Source organism: Pantherophis guttatus, chromosome 1 (genome assembly GCF_059756535.1).
Source record: "Pantherophis guttatus breed Tessera chromosome 1, ASM5975653v1, whole genome shotgun sequence".
Classification (NCBI taxonomy): domain Eukaryota; kingdom Metazoa; phylum Chordata; class Lepidosauria; order Squamata; family Colubridae; genus Pantherophis; species Pantherophis guttatus.
In genome coordinates this window covers 103218054-103237637 of record NC_142063.1, presented here as the reverse complement: position 1 = coordinate 103237637, position 19584 = coordinate 103218054, and the positions used below count along the sequence as shown (strand labels likewise).

General features: G+C 43.4%; 1 protein-coding gene across 7 annotated transcripts in view; it reads right to left on the bottom strand.

Annotated features, from left to right (window-relative positions):
- OSBPL5 (oxysterol binding protein like 5) overlaps window positions 1–19584 on the bottom strand; it is a 133091-nt gene that overhangs the window by 32433 nt on the left and 81074 nt on the right. For all 7 annotated transcript variants that reach the window (XM_034416918.3, XM_034416916.3, XM_087879906.1 and 4 more), the window contains 3 exons: window positions 10626–10706; window positions 9025–9126; window positions 7493–7696 (listed from right to left, as the gene is read on the bottom strand). In XM_034416918.3, coding sequence (XP_034272809.2) covers window positions 7493–7696; window positions 9025–9126; window positions 10626–10706 — 387 coding nt within the window. The remainder of the gene's footprint in view (window positions 1–7492; window positions 7697–9024; window positions 9127–10625; window positions 10707–19584) is intronic.

Sequence of the window (19584 nt, the reverse complement as noted above, 5' to 3'; positions counted from 1 at the left end):
CTTTGCTTGTCGGAAGTTCGCAAAAGGTGATCACATGATCCCGGGACATTCCAACTATCATAAATGTGAGTCAATTGTCAACCATTCGAATATAAATCACATGACCATGGAGATGTTGTAATAGTCATAAGTGAAAAATGGTCATAAGTCTCTCTTTTCAGTGCCGTTGTAATTTTGAATGGTCACTAAATGAATTGTTATAAGTCGAAGACTACCTGTATATGCCAGTTTTGAATTCCACCTTCTTTTGTTCTGCTTCAGTATAGTAATAGATATTTTAATGAATGGTTTCATTTTCAGCCTAACTGTCCATCAAAATATGTTTCAAGTTGTTCCAAGTACATCCAAATGTTATTTATGTTTCTTGTTTTAAATGCAATAAAGGACTGTATTATAAATACCATGTTTCCACGAAAATAAGACCTTGTCTTATATTTTTTTGAACCCTGAAATAAGCGCTTGGCCTTATTTTCGGGGAGGTCTTATTATTTTGGGGTGCGTGGAGCAAGATGGGGCTCCTCTTGCCATCTTACTTGATTTCCAGCTCTGTCTCCCTAACCCTAACCAGAGGAAATGGCGGGGACTGGCTGCGCATGCGTTTAAATATTTTTGGGGAGGGCTTATTTTCGGGAAAACACGGTAGGAGTTTGTATGGCAGCATTATTCTAAGCCCCACAAAATCTAAGAGGGGTAGATGAGCCTATTCAACCATTGTTCACTAGGTACAGATCAGGGGTGGGTTCTACAATTTTTACTACTGGTTCTGTGGGTGTGGCTTATTTTATGGGCATGGCTTGATGATCATATGACAATTCTTTAGGATTTAGCAGAGGTACTGGTCTACCAGGCTTTTAACTGCTTGCAGAACTGTACCGATCTACCCATTTATTTTTCAGGCACTGGTCTACTCATTTGTTTTCTTTTAACACTGATCAGCTGATCAGCTGTAGGGCGGCCCTTTGAAGCCCCCCAGCAAGAGTTTAAACAGTTTTTTTTTTCTCTAGCCATCAGCTGGGACTCAGGAGGCAGCAATAGATTAGGGGGTGGGGCCAAATAAAAGGTAAGAATAACGCGGGGGGTGGAGGGGCAGAACCGTTTCGGTGACATCATATCGTCACCACTACCGGCTCGGCGGAACCGGGCCGAACAGGGAGGAACCCACCACTGGTACAGATGCACCTCCACAGAGCAGTTATCCTGGCCTAATTCAGACCTGGGCATTTTACAGTCCCCCACCCCACCCGGGCGCCACATCCAGCCCTTTGGCAGTCCCTGTCCAGGCAGCCTGAGGTCAGCTGGAAATTATTAATCAAAGTAAGTAAGTAAGTGTCTGCCATGCATGCAATACAACTACATTCCTTTTTTTTGAAGGTTACTATTTTGTTTTTAATTTACGTGGGTGTGTTGCATGCCTGCATACCTTTACAACCTATAGGTTCGACCATCCACAATCTTTTCTCTTCTCTTCCCTAGAAATTTATTTATTCCCTTCATTTTCCTCTTGCTGATGAGAGTCCCAATATAATTGAAAAACCATATAATAGAAAAACATGCCTATCATTCACTCCAAAGGGCAAAGCCCACCAAGCAGTAAACATATAGTCAATGTTTCATTATGGCAACATTTGGATTCCCACACAATCCCATTAATATGGTTTGAAAAATTTTTGCTCACCCAGTGGCTAGGAAGAAAAAAGCCAGATAAGCATCAGGCTTCATTTCAACACTGTGTAAGTTCCTGTCACTGTATGAATGTATGAATGTAGCAAATCTATGTTTTAATCCCAAAGATTATTTGCAGCAATGGCTCTTAGTATTTTCTTTAAAGCAAGGATTAATACACGTGCCCTTCCAAAGGTGGCTGAACTCAAGACAAGCAGCCAATATGACCAAGGGTAATAAAAGACAATGAGAACTGTCATTCATCCTGTGGACCATCCCTGGTTTAATGCAGGGTGATAATCTATGGATCTTATCTAAAAAGACTCCTCCTTGCTGTTATGCATAATATTGTATCTGAGTTTAAAATTGTCAACTCACTGTCTTTTTAATGTTAACACTAGATTTACTTGAAATTTATTTATTTATTTTTATTTATTTAGGGAATTTATATTGCTGCCTATTCGCACATGGCGACTCTCTCTCTCTAGCTTCCGGGTACTCTCTCATTCACTTTTGAATGCAAAGTGAATGCTGTACTCTCTCATTCACTTTTATGGAAAGCAACATCATCTATTTATGGCACATGACAGAAATGCAATTCTACTATTTGTCTATGTGCAGCAAGCCAGCAATTTTAACTTGAGGAAGCCAATATTCCATTTTACTACTTGCCTTTTAACCATTCTTCAAGGCAAATTTTCTTAATTTCATAAATCATTATACTTGGCATTTCTCCTGGTGAGAGATTGTGGAGAAGCTGGGAAAGAAATGGAAGAGAGAGTAGACAGCAACAATCAAGAGACAGAGGGTGAGTCAGCCATTGGCTGGCAACTTAGTCCAGGTGCCAAGAAATCTGGAGAAAAGTGTTCAAATCACTCACTGAGCTTCTCCCTTAATTAACTCACTATAAAGCAAGGTGGGAAATTCCTCTTACAGTTTCCAAAATTCTGTATTTACCTCAAATAAGCATTAAAACTTCCTTACTAGAATCTGTTCTTGCCTCCCCTCTTCTTTGGTCTTGGCCACTTGCATTGGACTTGATATTCCTGCCTTTACAATACGAAAAAATAACTCACATACAGTACATTAGCCAAATCCTTACTCTATTACTACAGCTGGAATGCTAATAGCAATTTCATGGTGGAACTGGGATATGATAGGGCAGGTAATCTAGTGTTCTCCAGATGTATTAGACACCAAATCAATCATCACCAGTCACCATCAAAAATAAGGAATGAAAGAACTGTTCTCTATAACATCAGGGACACTTGAGATTACTCATTTTTAATTCCAAGCAAATTCCACTGAGTTCAATAGTACTTATACTTAGGTTCTTCAAGGAGCTGAATAGGTTAGAAAGCTACAATAGCTTATTGTACTTGATTGTTCATGCATTTAACAGATAAATTCATTCTAACTATTGCCTACACAGAAGTGACTTCAAGCCCTTATTTATCTCATTTTTAAAATGTCAGCATCATTCTTCCCCTGCCACATTCCTTAAAAAAAATCATATCAAGAAATCACTGAATGTTTCCTACACTCAGCTCCTACATTATAACTAAGGAAAGAGGAAAATCACAAGGCAAGCTGTCAGATCTTATTAATGTCAGCAATAGCATTACAAGCCACTATACTGTTGAGGGATGAACTTTGCAACTCTTGTTCAAATTATCTCTTATGTTACCATAGAGATAGCTTTAGTTTCTTTCACAAAACCATCCAGTAAAAGACAGCGTGCAAACACACACACACACCTGCCTGGCCTTTGCTGGGAAGGGCAAATACATAATGCACTCATTCTCTGCCAGAAATGTCATTAAGTCATTAAAAAGTAGGTCAGAAAATATACAGCTTCAACAATTCAGATCATTTCCCTATCAACTCTTCTTTATTACCATATTTGGTGCCTCATCATTCCATCCACAAACTGCAAAATCAAGATCTTCATTTGATTGGGTTTTATGGAGTATGGCAAACAACAAACCCTTGGATTTGGGCTAATAAGGCCTGGCTCAAACTATCCCACCTCCATACAGCTTTATGTAACTCACAAGCTATATGTACACAATGTGCTTTGCTTATGTAAACTTTGCCAATGTGGTTTGCAAACTACAATTCGTAGTTTAGCATGTGGAAGTCCAAAAACTTGGTTTAATCAATATTGATAGCGCAATTTGCAAGTTCAGTCACTATCTCTCCAATTTAACCCACCACTGGAACAGAGGCATTTTAGAATTTAATACTCCTACATGAACAGTAACAGTATGATTTTCATTTTAATCTAAGAGTTTAAATTTACCAATGAAGTTTATTTCCTAACAATGTTTTTGACATAAAAGATACTATTTGGGAGGGGCGGGAGTGGGGCAGGTCAGTCAGAAGAATTTCATTCCATTCTGACAGATTTCCAGTGAGAAAAACTGCACAATGCTATGAAGCCAAAGATCTCCTGCTCACAGAAAGTCTCTGGAGCCTGAATGAGCAGCGACACATTAATCTAAAGTGAAAATCCTCCTCACAGGGTCTCTGCTGCCAGCCTGCTGATTTGTTACTTTTATCGATGTGCCCCATACAAGTGTGCGTACTTCAGGGACACTCCTCTGGAAGACTAAGGCACGTATTAATTTCCACACCTTCCCAGAGTTGGCAAGGCCACTCTCATTAATCACACCCTGGACGCAAATCATATTTACTAGCATCCTAGTAAATGCCTATATATAAATAGAAGTAACACAGGCCATTGGGCCTGCATAATGTCAAAGGTATTATTGTAACAGAGATGGCTTTCTATTAGATAAGACTGACTGAATCGGGGGGGGGGGGGGAGGGAGGAAATGTCATGTTAAATTCTGATAAAAACGAGAGACTACCTAAAATGCTCAAGTTATGGATCAGGGGTGAAATCCAATGTGGCATTTCTGCTGAAGAAACTGTTTCAGAGAATCACAAGGGGCTGGGAATATTTCCACAGCCTTCAGAAAGCTGCTATTAGCGTGGGATTTTACCCTATAAAACCTGACTGCATTCATATAAATGGTACTATTGTGGTGAAACGTTTAGTTCCATACAGAACTTCAATTGTTGGTTTTCTGCTGACAAATATCCATGGTTTTTCTCTACGTTTCAGATATAGACTGCGTTGGCCTACATCTACATACTACATTAATCATAATTTGCTTAATGATGGTTTGTTCCATAAGCCGCAACTGATTGGGAATACACATTATACTTTGTCATTAGCTGCATCTACCAATCGCAATATCTGTATATGAACATCAACCAAAATCTATTATAATTTAGTGTGAAGCAGGGGTGGGTTTTACTTACCTTTACTATTGGTTTGTAATATGGCTGCACGCAGATCATCATTTATGACTTTGGGCAGGTGGGCGGACCCTCCCGCCGATTTTACTACCGGTTCCATAGAACCGGGCAGAACCAGGAGCAACCCAGCACTGGTGTGAAGTCACCCAATGCTACCTGCCCTGTCTTCCCTATCTTTATACAAGGAATTTGAGAAACTCCCCACTCCAGTCACAGGGCACTTTTCTACAGCCAGTTGTCAAATCCCTTGTAGCTTCTCTTGAACTTTTGTGCCACTACAAGTGCTCTCGTGGCTGTCTCCTGTGATTTCAATGAACAAGGAAGGGAGAAGAGGAAGGGACTTCTAGCTGATCAGCAGGAGAACCCTGACCCCATTTTCCTTATTTCCTCACTTTATCTTCTTTTGTGACGGAATTTCTGTGACTGAGCAGAGATTGAGGTCTGTAACCAAGGTGCACAGTGTTCTGATTCTAGAACGGGGGTGTCAAATTCAAGGCTGTGGGCCGGATCAGGCCACTTAGATCTGGCCCGTGGGCCCACCGTGGAAACAGTGAAGGACCGGCCTGCAGTGCCTCTGCCAGTGAAAATGGAGCTCGGGGGGGGGGGGCACATGCAGTCCCCCAAGCTTTTCGGCCACGATGGCATCCTGCAGCGAAAACAGAGCTCCTGAGCTCCGTTTTCGCTGGCAGAGGGCTGCAGGAGGCCATCGCAAGCCAAGTGACGTTGAGCTGGCCACGCCCAAACTGGTCATGCCCACCTGGTCCCCTAAGGTCACACACAACTCTGATGCAGCCCTCAAATTGAGTTTGACACTACTGTTCTAGAGGCAGGAGTAAGGAAGTCCAGAAGTCACTTCATCATTTCCTCTGAAGCAGAAGCTCAATCAAATCTTAATCAGTTGTTTTTGAAGCCCCACAATATCATATGAATGGACAAGACAGATTTTATATGGAGCAGGGACCATTCCACTATTTTGTATTTGATAGTACATAACTTCCTTATTAAATTAATCAGATTTTTATACACTAGTTGTTAAGCTACTTGATACACTAGGTTCTTTCTATATTTCTCTAGTTTTTTGGTTCCAACACTAAAAGAGGTCATATTCACCCAAACCCAACACATTTATGTATCTTTATGTGTTCTTTTTATGCCTCATCTTGCACATGTCTCACTCAGAGATATCCATTATTTTATACTCTTTACAATTAATTTAATATCAGATATGGCCAGTACCAATCCTTGGTCCCAGCAGCCAGTAGGTTTGATGAGGCAAGAGCCCTGTAAATAGGCAAATGGTTCACACAAAAATTCCACAGAATCACAATGGAAAAAAATACCACATTTACTGTGCTTTCAAATATACTGAGGCAGATACAATTTGACTACTCTGGTATCCCAGAGGTCCAGTGGTATCCCACTGTTTTCCAACTTATAATTCTTGTGTGGAAATCCTCTAAAAGAAGTAATGCTGAGCTGAAAACTGCTTTGGAAGATTCCCAAAGTTTTCCACTGTGAAATAGGTTTTAGTTTTTCTGTGTTCTTCTGAGTAATTCTACGATATTCCACTGATATTTTTTGTCTTTGTTATTGAAGAAAACTACTGCTGGCATTATTGTTTTCTGGTACACATTGTTCTATCACCCTTGAGCTGGATGTTTACACTTTTATAATTGTAAACACCTAATGTGAGAAGTTACCACATGATTTATTTCCTTGGATTTAAGTCAAATCTGGGAGGTTGCAAACTGCTGAAAGGAGAATCATGCAATGAAGGACATTTGCATGCCCGTTGGCCGTGTCACAACAAAGTAAGTGTAAGAACATAATATTCTACCTAGTAAATGTCACTGAAAGTCTCACCTTTGAAAAAAATTGAAAGAAAATAGTATTTGACTAAACTAAATAAGGACTGGAAAGAAATATATTTAGAGAGGCAATTTTGTTCAAAATTTAAAACCCCAAGCTATTCCTTTAAAAATTTATTTAGCTGCTAAATTCTCAATAATAAAATTGCAATATATAGGATATTGAATTACAATAGGCACAAATAGACTGATGACGAAAACTCACAACAAAGTCACAAATGGATTACATGAAGCTAGAGTTAATAACAAACTGTTACAGAGAAACTGCTGTGTCATCATTGCAGTGGAAACCTGGTTAAAGCATTTCATTCCAGATAGTGCGTTTAACTTGGGTGGACTTTCAACATCTCATCTTATTTTCTTTTGAGAGCTGGAAATCAGAATTTCATTTCTTAACATGTGCTAGTGTGATCATAGAAAAAAAATGACAATAAAGCTTATCTTACCTTATATTATTAATGGGGCACACATATACTACACCTTGTAGGATTGGCTCATTAAACAAACTGGTTGCTATACCCAAAGATGATTGAAACCTCAATAGCCCTCAGTAATTTTTGTGCATGTTGGTGGGGCCCTTCTGGTTTCCTGCAAGGAAGCCTGATACAATCTGTTCAGATGAGCATTCTTCTTACCTTCACAGCCCAAATGGACTGGTCCAAAGGATGGAAAAGTTTGAAACAGAAGCCATCCTTTTTGGAAGGTCTCTCGATGAGTTCACAGGAATGAAGCAAAATGGTGCCCACCCACTGTCCAGTCTTTGGAGTTTTATAGATTAGGAGTACTCCAGGTTTCAGTACACACCACAGTTTAGTCCAGCTCTTCAGAGTGCCACGTATCTGGAAAACAAGAATAAGAAGAAATACTCTAAACCAATAAAACAAGTTTTTAATGGTGCAGAACAAAACTTTCATTCTACATTCAGTTATTCCAAGTGTCTTATTTAGTTTAACTGCATTAAATATTTTTGAGGTTTAAACCAAACTTCCAGTTAAACTTTCTGAGAAGAAATTGGAGAGGTTATCTCTTAAAAAGCTAATAAAGAAATTTTCCCTTTGCTCTTAGATTCAAGTGTTTATCCTCAACCCCAAATCACAGTCATATTTAAACAAGAAGTGCTCCCTTGAATTCCTACAGTCTCTCACCACTGGCCTAAATGAATGTGTGTATCTGTGCCTTTGTGTTATTCTTGGCTCCTGGGGATTGCCTGGCCAAATCCATGCAATTTTCTTGGCAAGCTTTTTCAGAAGTGATTTGCCACTGTTTGCTTCCTAGGGCTGAGAGACAAGGAGTGGCCCAAGGTCACCCAGCTGGGATTGTGCCTAGGATGGGACTAGAATTCAGTCTCCCAAGTTTCTAACTTGTTGCCTTAATACTATACCAAATTGACTCTCAGGTAGATATTACTGTTGGCTATTTTTGTTATTTATAGTGTGTGTATATGGTAGAACTGTAAACTGCTCAGAGTTGATTAATGATTGGAATGGAATATAGGCACAACCAACCAAATAAATTGTTCGGTGTTTTTTTTTAAAAAAAGGAAAAGATGGGAATAAGCCATACAAAAGCAAAGATGATCTTTGTTAAACAATTCAAAGATGCTACCAGTCCCACTGATGCAGTGGTGAAATCCAAATTTTTTTACTACCGGTTCTGTGGGCATGGCTTGATGGGCGTGGTGTGGCTTGGTGGGTGTGGCAGGGGCAGGATATTGCAAAATCTCCATTCCCACCCCACTCCAGGGGAAGGATACTGCAAAATCCCCATTCCCTCCCCACTCCTGGGGGAAGGATATTGCAAAATTTCCATTCCCACCCCACTCTGGGGCCAGTCAGAGGTGGTATTTGCCGGTTCTCCAAACTACTCAAAATTTCCGCTACCAGTTCTCCAGAATCTGTCAGAAACTGCTGGATTTCACCCCTGCACTGATGATATTCTTCCTTCTTTTAAACTGTTCTTCAACTCCTGTTTTGCCACAAAAAAACCTTGGACATGACCTCTATCTTGGCTATGACTTTAAATATACTGCTTGTTTCCCAAGAGGGCTGTTTTAAAGCAGTAAATAAATTCTGGGTAGAAAGCAGTGGATGAATTATAATGTACAATTCTAAAAACTATTCAACTCCTTAGCTACATATTCTTAAAATGACATTTTGCATCAAATTACCTTCAACCAATCTGCCATAATGACCACACGGGGATCTTTCAAAGCACTAAAGAGCTGCTTGGTGGCTTTTTTCTTCTCCTGCCTGTAGTTTTTTTTCTGGACCTATTATATCATAGAGATAAAATATCAGTCAGGAACATTTTTTTTCTCTTTCTACTCCTCGCAAAAAGGGGAAAAAACCAAGGCTATGTCCCCCATTTAAATGGCATTCCTCTGCCCCCAGAAACAACTTGCTGGAAATTTTTTGCATTAAATACAACAGCAACTGGGTTCCATCATTCTCCTCTTTGTCTGTAAAATGTTTTTATTTTTGTATTCGACTCATTACAGTTTTATAGCTACTCCAACCAAGAACAATTGACCTGTTACTCATTCATACAACCTAACAACTCCTCATAGGATTTGGAGAAAGGTAAACAGGAGTACATATGCTAGCCTGTGTCTTCAAGAGAAGAGTGTGATAAATTTTCATTATTAAGAAATAATTTTGAAAATAAATGTTTTAAATTTGAAGAATCTATCAGAAATCTGAAAGTTGAATTATGTAAATATTGGATCCATCAGTCAAAATTAATCTTTAGACAATAGCTATAACTGTCATCATGGCATGCACACACACACACACACACACACACACACACACACACACACACAGTATCAAACAAGGTTCATGACCCTACAAATAGCTTTACTGTGTATATTATGCAGATAGTTTTAGTAACAAAAATACCTGCTCTCATATTGATATTCTGAAGGAGTTCTGAAGAGCCATATACAGTAGTGTGTGCACATGGCTGCAACAACATTAAAAAATAAAGGGGACTATGGCTTGGTGGTGACAGGAAATACTGGCCTTCCAGATATTGTGAAACTACAAGTCCCAGTAACCTAGCAGTGAGGCCAAAGATTACGGATGCTAGGAGGGATGCTAGAAGTTATAGCTTAACGCTTACAAGAGATCTTAAATTCAATTCCTGAAATTTCCCACTCAGATAATACGGATAGAAAAAGCACCTTCTTAAGATCCTATAAAGACTGGAAAAACTTGATTCATTAATCTAGGTGAACAAGGCAATTTGCTATGCAAAACTATTTCAACTCATTTTGGGGATATATAGCAAAGTCTAGAACATGCAGAATCAAAACTTGAATCAAATAAATAATCAAATCACAATTATGAAAATTTGAGAATAATAAACGCAAGGCTATTTTAGACATTAGGGGACATTAGCTGACAAGGCTATTTTGGAAGCAGTTTTCAGCATGATGTATATAGTAGAATGATGTATATTTGTTTGCCTATGGCAGGGGTGTTCAAACTTGGCTCCTTGAAGAGTGGTGGACTTCAACTCCCAGAATTCCCCAGTCAGCAACTTGCTCATATTTATAGCACATGCTGGCTGGGGAATTGTGGGAGTTGAAGTCCATCACTCTTCAAGGAGCCAAGTTTGGGCACCCCTGGCCTATGACATCTTAAGAGTGGTCCGTTTGTCTGTCTGCCTGTCTGTCTATCTATCCATCCATCCATACCTCCATCCATCTATCTATCATCTGCCAATCAACGTGGAACAAAAGATGCAGCTTAATCTTCTCCCATCTACCTTTAATGTTTCCTTCTTGTTATTTCTTCCAGTAGGAGATATACACTCCTTATCAGACCCATTGCAAAATTTGTGCTCAGTCTATCAAAAGAAGAAAAAAGAAAAGACAGGAATTAGATAAATATGAAATCGTTTTAGAAAAGAGCTTTTTTATGATGATGAACTAAGTGGGTTGGTAGGAACATTTGTAATATTGAAACACTGAGAGAATATGGGCACTCTGAAATGGCTACCATGGGAAAGAGCTTCTTATTTAGAAAATATTCACAACAGATGTCACAAAAACCTCATTTACCAGATGTTAAACTGGTAAGTTTATTCCCTGCCACAACTGCCATCCTGTCTCTAAATGCATGATGACAACGATGATGATGATGATGATTACTGATGATTTAATATATCAACTTATAACTGATCTCTTAGTGACCAGTCAAAATTATAACTGAGCCCCCAAAAGCGACTTATGACCCAGTTCTGAAGTTACAATGCCACCCCTAAAGTCATGTGACCATATCTACGACTGTTATTCTTTTGACTATAATTGCCAGCTCAATTGCAGTTGTAACTCAAGGATTACCTATCCATGTAAATGTTCTCCCTCCTCCCCTCATCTTTCCACCATGGGGAGAGGACGGAGCACTACTACAACAAAAACCATATTTTTAGAAATGTCAGGAGAAAAAATTCAAAGCACAGTTTGTGTGTGTGTGTGTGTGTGTGTGTGTGTGTGTGTGTATGTATGTATATGTATATGTATATGTATATGTATATGTATATGTATATGTATATGTATATGTATGTATGCATCTATCAACACATACAAATTATTACAATATAGTTTTTAAGGAACAAATTGTAACCACATGAAATTATATTGTCCACTCTTTCTATTGCACTGATCGAGACTGTGTATATTTTCATCAAGTCTATCTTTGGTATCAGAAACACAAGTCTTTTTCCAAAAACACATAACAATCTCTTTTGCAAGGAGTGACGTAGCCACACTTTTTATAAATAGATTCCAATTTGTTAACAACACATTAATATTTTTAGGTCTTATTACTAAAAACTGATTCACAGTATGAAGAATATTAAACCAACCAATACCAAAAACACCACAAATATAACCAAAGTATGTGTGTTAGCATGCCATTTCCTTTTTTTCATCGGGACTTACTCGAATATGATCTTGAGTATAAGACTTTGCCAAGGATTTTCCATCTTCACCCCTGGCGTGACTCATAGACTGACTGATAGACTGATAAATCTTTCTTCCGACCATGGTCAGCCAAATTGATGCAACTGTTGAGGGGTCCTCTATTACATCATGGCTCTTGTCTGTGGGAGAACTTTTTCAATCTACGGCCCCGTGGGGTTCCGCTGTGAGAGGGCGGGCCGGAGGTCGCCCCCATTGGAGGAGATAATTTAGGACCCTCCTGCTGTTGTGGGAGGACAGTTGAGACACCAACAGCACATCGATGAACAATTGGCTGTGTTACATCTTTTGTGAAGTCCCCTGTCTGAGCTTTGGGCCTCCATCGCTGCATTTTGGAGATGTATACGACTGCAGATCTTCTTGCGCTGCGAGATTCCCCCTTCTCGCAGATGTGGCCCTCCTCACTATCGAGGGCCCACCTCAAGGAAGGGTTTTGGGACCCAGAGAGGTGGCATGTGAAAACGAGGGGATTGAGGGGTTTTTTAACAAAAATTTTAGTCAAATTTTTAAGGGGTCCTAGGGAGGGGGAGGGTCAGATTGGAATTCGGGCTGTGGGTATGGGGGATAACCCACAAGGGGGAGGGTCGGGTCTGGCAGTGAAGCGTGGTGTGGGGGATGGAGGGCCCGGGATCGAGGGGGGGGTTAGAGCTTGTCCGGATAGTTTTTTGAACATCAGTACTATAGGTGGGAGGGGTAGATATGGCGGGAGCAGGGGGCCATATCGTGTTAGGGGAGTGCGCACTCGCTGTCTACGAGCGGTGGCGTGCTCCGGCCCCCAAGGCTCTACTCGCTCCTCAGGTTGCATAGACCCTCAGGACCCAGGCCTTCGGCTGATGCTGTGCAATGCCAGGTCCGTAGTAAATAAAGCCCCCCTCATCTGTGATCTTGTTCAGGAGGGGGGTGCGGACCTGGCAGGTATTACGGAGACCTGGTTGGGCCAGGAGGGGGGGGTTCCCCTCGTTGAAATGTGCCCGCCAGGTTTCCAAGCATTCCATCAGCCGAGGTCACAGGGGAGGGGCGGGGGGGTAGCGGTTATCATTAAAGAAGGTCTGAGACCGAGGGAGGCCACTGTTCCTCAGACGGCCGGCTGTGAATCCCTTTTTGTGAAATGGGGTCATGGGGTTCAGATGGGTTTGCTGATCACGTACCTGGCTCCCTGCCACGTGGCAACAGCCCTGCCCGAGCTACTCAACGTCATCGCCGCGGTGGCGGTTGATACCCCTAAGCTTATGGTTATGGGGGATTTCAACCTGCCGTCCGTGGGTGAGACGTCAGAGATGGCTCGGGAGTTCATGGCTTCCATGACAGCTATGGACCTGACCCAGTTAATTCATGGCCCTACCCACACAGGGGGAAACACGCTGGATCTGGTTTTTGTCTCTGGACAGTGGTTGAGGGATCTTGATATAGGGGATATAGTTACTGAACCCTTGTCATGGTCAGATCACTCTCTCCTTCGTCTCGACTTTCAAACCGCTGCACCCCGCCGCAGGGAGGCGGAGCCGGTCAGATGGTTCCGCCCCAGGCGCCTGATGGAACCTGACAGATTCCAGACGGAGCTTGGGCCATTTCCTGAGGTTCTGGCACACGCCTCGACTGGAGACCTGGTGGCCGCCTGGGATAGGGCGGCTGCTGGTGCTCTGGATCGGGTCGTGCCTTTGCGGCCTCTGACCCGGCGCCGATCTCAATTGGCTCCTTGGTTTACCGAGGAGCTGAGGGAGTTGAAGCGCCGGAAAAGACGCCTAGAGAGTAGTTGGAGGGCCAGTCTTCTTGAATCTGACCGGACACTAGTAAGATCCCACATTAGGAATTACTTAGTGGCGATAAAAGCAGCGAAATGTAGTTATTTTGCTGCTCTTATTGCGTCATCAGATAATCGCCCGGCCGCCCTCTTTAGGGTGACCCGCTCCCTGCTCCACCAGGAAGCGCGGGAGGACCCCTTGGAGGGTAGAGCCGAGGATTTTGTTCAGTATCTGTATGACAAAATCACTCAGATTCGGGAAGATTTGGACTCCGACTGGGTAGTCTCAGGGGGAGAGACAGGGGCAGGTCTTGAGAATGTTATCTGGGATGAGTTTGATCCTGTGACCCCTGAGGACGTGGACAGGATTCTGGGTAGACTGAACGCGACCACTTGTTTATTGGACCCGTGTCCTTCCTGGTTAGTACTGGCTTCCCGGGAAGTGACACGAGGCTGGCTCCAGGGGATTATAAACGCTTCGCTGAGTGAGGGTGACTTTCCCGCCGCCTTGAAAGAGGCGGTGGTGAGGCCTCTCCTCAAGAAGCCTTCCCTGGACCCGGCAATGTTGGTAAATTATCGTCCGGTCTCCAATCTTCGCTTTGTTGCGAAGGTTGTTGAGAGTGTGGTCGCGCAACAGCTCCCCCAGCACCTGGATGAAACGACGTATCTGGATCCGTTCCAGTCGGGCTTCAGGCCCGGGTACAGCACGGAAACGGCATTGGTCGCGTTGGTTGATGATCTCTGGAGGGCTCGGGACAGGGGGTGCTCCTCTGTCCTGGTCCTGTTAGATCTCTCAGCGGCTTTTGATACCATCGACCATGGTATCATGCTGCACCGGTTGGAAGAGTTGGGGGTGGGAGGCACTGTGTTGCGGTGGTTCTCCTCCTTTCTCTCTGACCGGTCGCAGTCTGTGTTGACAGGGGGACAGAGGTCGACCCCGAGGCCCCTCATATGTGGGGTGCCGCAAGGGTCGGTCCTCTCGCCTCTCCTGTTCAACATTTATGTGAAGCCGCTGGGCGAGATCATCCGTGGTTTCGGGGTGGAGTACCATCAGTACGCTGACGACACCCAGCTGTACATCTCCACCCCGGATCACCCCAACGATGCCCTTGAAGTGATGTCCCGGTGCCTGGAGGCCGTACGGATCTGGATGGGGAGGAACAGGCTCAGGCTCAACCCATCCAAGACTGAGTGGCTGTGGTTTCCCACGTCCCGATATAGTCAGTTGACGCCATCACTGACTATTGGGGGCGAATCATTGGCCCCCACGGAGAGGGCTCGCAACTTGGGCGTCCTCCTGGACTCACGGCTGTCTTTAGAAGAGCACTTGACGGCCGTGACCGGGAGGATTTTTCATCAGGTTCGCCTGATTCGCCAGTTGCGTCCCTTTCTGGATCGGGACTCTTTACGCACGGTCACTCATGCCCTTGTCACCTCCCGCCTGGACTATTGCAACGCTCTCTACATGGGGCTCCCCTTGAGGAGCACCCGGAGGCTCCAACTGGCGCAGAGTGCGGCCGCGCGGGTGGTAATGGGAGCGACATGGCGTTCCCATGTAACACCTCTCCTGCGCGAGCTGCACTGGCTCCCGGTGGTCTTCCGGGTGCGCTTCAAGGTTTTGGTTACCACCTTTAAAGCGCTCCATGGCTTAGGACCCGGGTACTTGCGGGACCGCCTACTACCACCAATAGCCTCCCACCGGCCGGTACGCTCCCATAGAGAGGGGCTCCTCCGGGTGCCGTCAGCCAAACAATGCCGACTGGCGGCCCCCAGGGGGAGAGCCTTCTCTGTGGGGGCACCTACTATCTGGAACGAGCTCCCCCCAGAGATACGGAGGATCCCGGATCTGCGCACCTTCCGCCGCGCCTTAAAGACCTTACTATTTCACCAGGCCGGCCTGGCCTAATTTTCCCCCTCTTTTATAAAAGATTTTTAAAATTTTAAATATTTTTTAGTATTTATATATTCAATTTTAAATTGGTTTTAAAAGTTTGGGGTTTTAAATTTGTCGGGGCCAAAATTATTTAATTTGATTTTATTCTATTTTTTAAATTTTGTATTGTATGTGTTTTTATTGTTTGGCTGTGCACCGCCCTGAGTCCTTCGGGAGTAGGGCGGTATAGAAATCTAATAAATAAATAAATAAATAAATAAATAACAGTACATATCTCCAATATAGTAGGACAGACATCTAATTATTTTTTGGACAATTGCCCTCAAGTTTTCAATAAATATCCAAAATATTACAGGTAGTCCTTGACCTATAATCATAATTGAACCCAAAATTTATATTTGTAATTGAGATATTTGTTAACTGAGTTTTGCCCCATTTTATGACCTTTCTTGTCATAGTTGTTAAGTGAATCACTACAGTTGATAAATTAGTAACATGGTTAAGTAAATCTTCCCCATTGATTTTGTTTGTCAAAAGATCATCACATGACCTTGGGACACAGTAGTGGTCGTAAGTATGAACCAGTTGCCAGGCATCTTAATTTTGATCACATGATCATGGGGCTGCTACATATGTCATAATTGTGAAAAATTGTTATAAGTCACTTTCTTCCAGTGCTGCTGTAACTTTGAATGTTCATTAAGTGAAGTTGAGGACTACCTATATTTTGATGAATAACGTCATTTTAAGATTATAACAATTCTGCTTAACATCCCTTCTCAATAGTATCTCATTTTTATCTTTGACGTGGGGGTGGGGGAGGAAACACATTTCCAAACAAAACATTGGACTATAGCCATCTACTATTTTTTATTTTCTAATAATGCCTCTGAAATCCGCAAGTGACCTGGCCTGCTTAAAGCTATTGTGGATTGACATTACATTTGAAAGTCATCTTTAGAAATAAATGGAGATAAAAACAAGGCAATAAAAACATTTACTTTTAGATAGAAGCAGTTCTATGGACAGAAAATCCAGGCCAAAGATTTACACATACAATATTTATGCAGCACACACATAACAAAGATAATCATGCTTTGATAACCTCAAATGTTCCTATAATGTTTGGCCTCTAAAAACCAGGACTCAGGGAGAGATGATAAACATTTTGTTCTTAAAATCATACTTGCCTAGATTCTCTATTAACAGAATAAGTTGCCAACAACATCTGACTTGGCTTGATAGCAGATATTGGGGCAAATGCAGTGCACAGACAGACATTGTTAACTCATAAATATAAACAAATATCAATATTCATGCTGAGCTGCAGTTGTTGTTATTTGCATTCTGTTCCCACAATTTACTGAGGAAAGAGGCACAACTGCAAGGTCATTTTGTTCCAGTTTGTCTAGCTTTGCTCTCCTTTCCAACAATGCTGGCAAAGAAGGTGAACAACTACAATAATTAATATATTCTGACTCTCATTTTTAGGGTAAGGCCAAACCACTCACTTGGCAGCCTAAGTGAAAATGCTGGTTGTGAAGACGTTTTAGATTGAATAGAATTGTCTTTGGAAGTCAGAAATCAGCTTTCCATACTCCAATTACCATAGTCCATGGCAGAACTGTCCCTTCCATTCAACTATTAGCCACTGCAAGTTTTGTTATGGCGAACAGGGACTAGACACTTCAGTGGCACAGTCAATTATTGTTATTTCTCCTTGTTCCATCATGGAAATATCAACCTAGTGGAATGTGGACTGCAGACTTACCAAGTTATTATTACATCAGTACAACTTGCTGTCATAATCCATCCATCCATCCATCCACCTACCGACCCACTGACCCACCCACCCACTAACCATTTGAATGCCTAAAGGCGCTTTTTGCAAACAAACCAGTCCTCCGACACCCAGATCCAGCAAAACCTTTCGTGGTGCCAGCTGACGCTAGTGACGTTGCCGTAGCTGCAATCCTGTTACAAAAGAACGAGGACAGAGTGCTGCAGCCATGCATATATACCTCCCGGAAATTAACAGAGACAGAACGTAACTGGCTGATCTGGAAGAAGGAGGCCTTTGCGGTTCGATGGGCATTGATGACTTGGCAGCATCTCTTGGAGGATGGGGTTGTGCCACTTGAAGTGTGGTCAGACCGCAAGAATTTGGAGGCCCTGCAACAACCTCGACAGCTGTCGCCAAAACAGGTGGGATGGGCCTTGTATTTCAGGCGTTTTCATTTCACCCTGAAATATATACCTGGGGGGAAAAACTTATTGGCTGATGCCCTGTCCAGGAAGCCATAATATGAAAGTGCCCGTGAGGAGGTGCAAACAATAAACACCCACCATTCGCAGACTGTAACCTACCAAACACCCGGTGGCCCCATCCCTCAGGCCATCCAGTCTGCATTACCAGGGGACCACTGGTACCAGGAAAACCATTCCCTATTAACTCAGAGGGATGGTTTTGCTTGGAAGGGGTCAAAACTGTATGTGCCCCGGGAGGTGCGGTTGGAGGTGTTAAAACGTTGTCATGATGCACGCACTGCCGGACATTTCGGGTACTTAAAGACTTTGCACCTCACCAACCGCCAGTTCTGGTGGCCTCAAATGAAAAGGGACATTAAGGACTACATACGGAGCTGTGTGGTGTGTGCTACCATGAAACCCCAACCAGGCAAGCCACCAGGCCTGTTGCAGACAGTGGCAAATCCAGCACAACCGTGGGAGCAGATAGCTATGGAATACAGTCATCTGGATCATAATAGATTTATTTTCAAAACAGGCTGATTTCGTAGCTTGTCCCGATCTCCCCTCTGCAAAAAAGTTGGCCAAGTTATTCATAGTCCATATCTATTGTTTCCACGGTGCCCCCCCGAGGGTGATTTAGGATAGGGGAGTGCAATTTACTGCCGGATTCTGGCAAGATTTCCTGACCAGAATCGGGTCATCCCAGGGGCTAAGCTCGGCGTTTCACCCTGCGACCAATGGGGCTGCAGAGAGGACTAACGCCATGGTGGCGCGGTATCTATGATGTTATATCAAACATCAACAGACCGATTGGGCGGATTTACTCCCCTTTGCTGAGGTAGCGTACAATAATGCTATCCATAGCAGTACGGCAACCTGAAACCCCGTTCCAGGTTGCAACGGGCCGAGAATTTGTCCCAATACCAGAATGCCCTAAAACTGCCCCAGTGGGTAGCGGAGTAAAGGAATGGACAGACCGAAGGGCGTGTGCAAAGTTAAAGAGGCATTAAATCATGCGGTGGCAAGGTACAAATGGCAGGCGGACAAAAAACAAAGGCCACAGCCTATGTTCAAAGTGGGTCAAATGGTGTACCTGTCCACCAAGTACCTGAGGCTAAACCTCCCTGGTAAGAAACTTGTACCTAAATACATAGGGCCCTTGCCTGTTGTCTGGGTGATAAATCCAGTGACAGTACATCTTCGCCTGCCCCGGCTGCTAGGGAAGACCCATCCTGTGTTCCACAGCAGCCTACTCAAGCCAGTCTGCATCTCTGCATTAAGGGGACCACCACTGCCTGTTATGGAGGGGGGGGGACTGCAATTTGAGGTGGAAGATATCTTAGAAATGAGATGGCACAGAGGAAGACTCCAATATATGGTAGTATGGAAAGGGTATCCACTCTCAGAAGCCTCCTGGATACCCAGTGAAGACATGAACGCCCCCAGACTAACCATAGCAATCCATCGACGAAATCCAGAAAAACCAGGGGAGAGGATAGCCCGGGCTTGAGCTCACTCTGCTGTTTGTGTTCCAGGTCCTGACTTCCTGGTAGGGGGGCCGCATGTCAGCCCCAACGCACAGTTGCGTGTCGGGGCTGCCATTCTGGTGTGTGTGTAGGTTCTGGCAGAGCGGCAGCTCCCATGGCATCCTGGCTCCTCAGCTTACCTCCTGGCCACAATGTGAAGATCCCTCCTTGCCTGCCCCTTTGTCATCTCCCGGCCTGGCAGCAATCTTTCTGAATGGACTGGACAGCAAGTGCAGCTGGGAGCTGCTGACTGAGCAGCTGTTGGGGGAGGCTGAGAGACTGAGAGTCACGGAGAGGTTTGGAAACAGTTGTAATGATGGCTAATCTGGAGG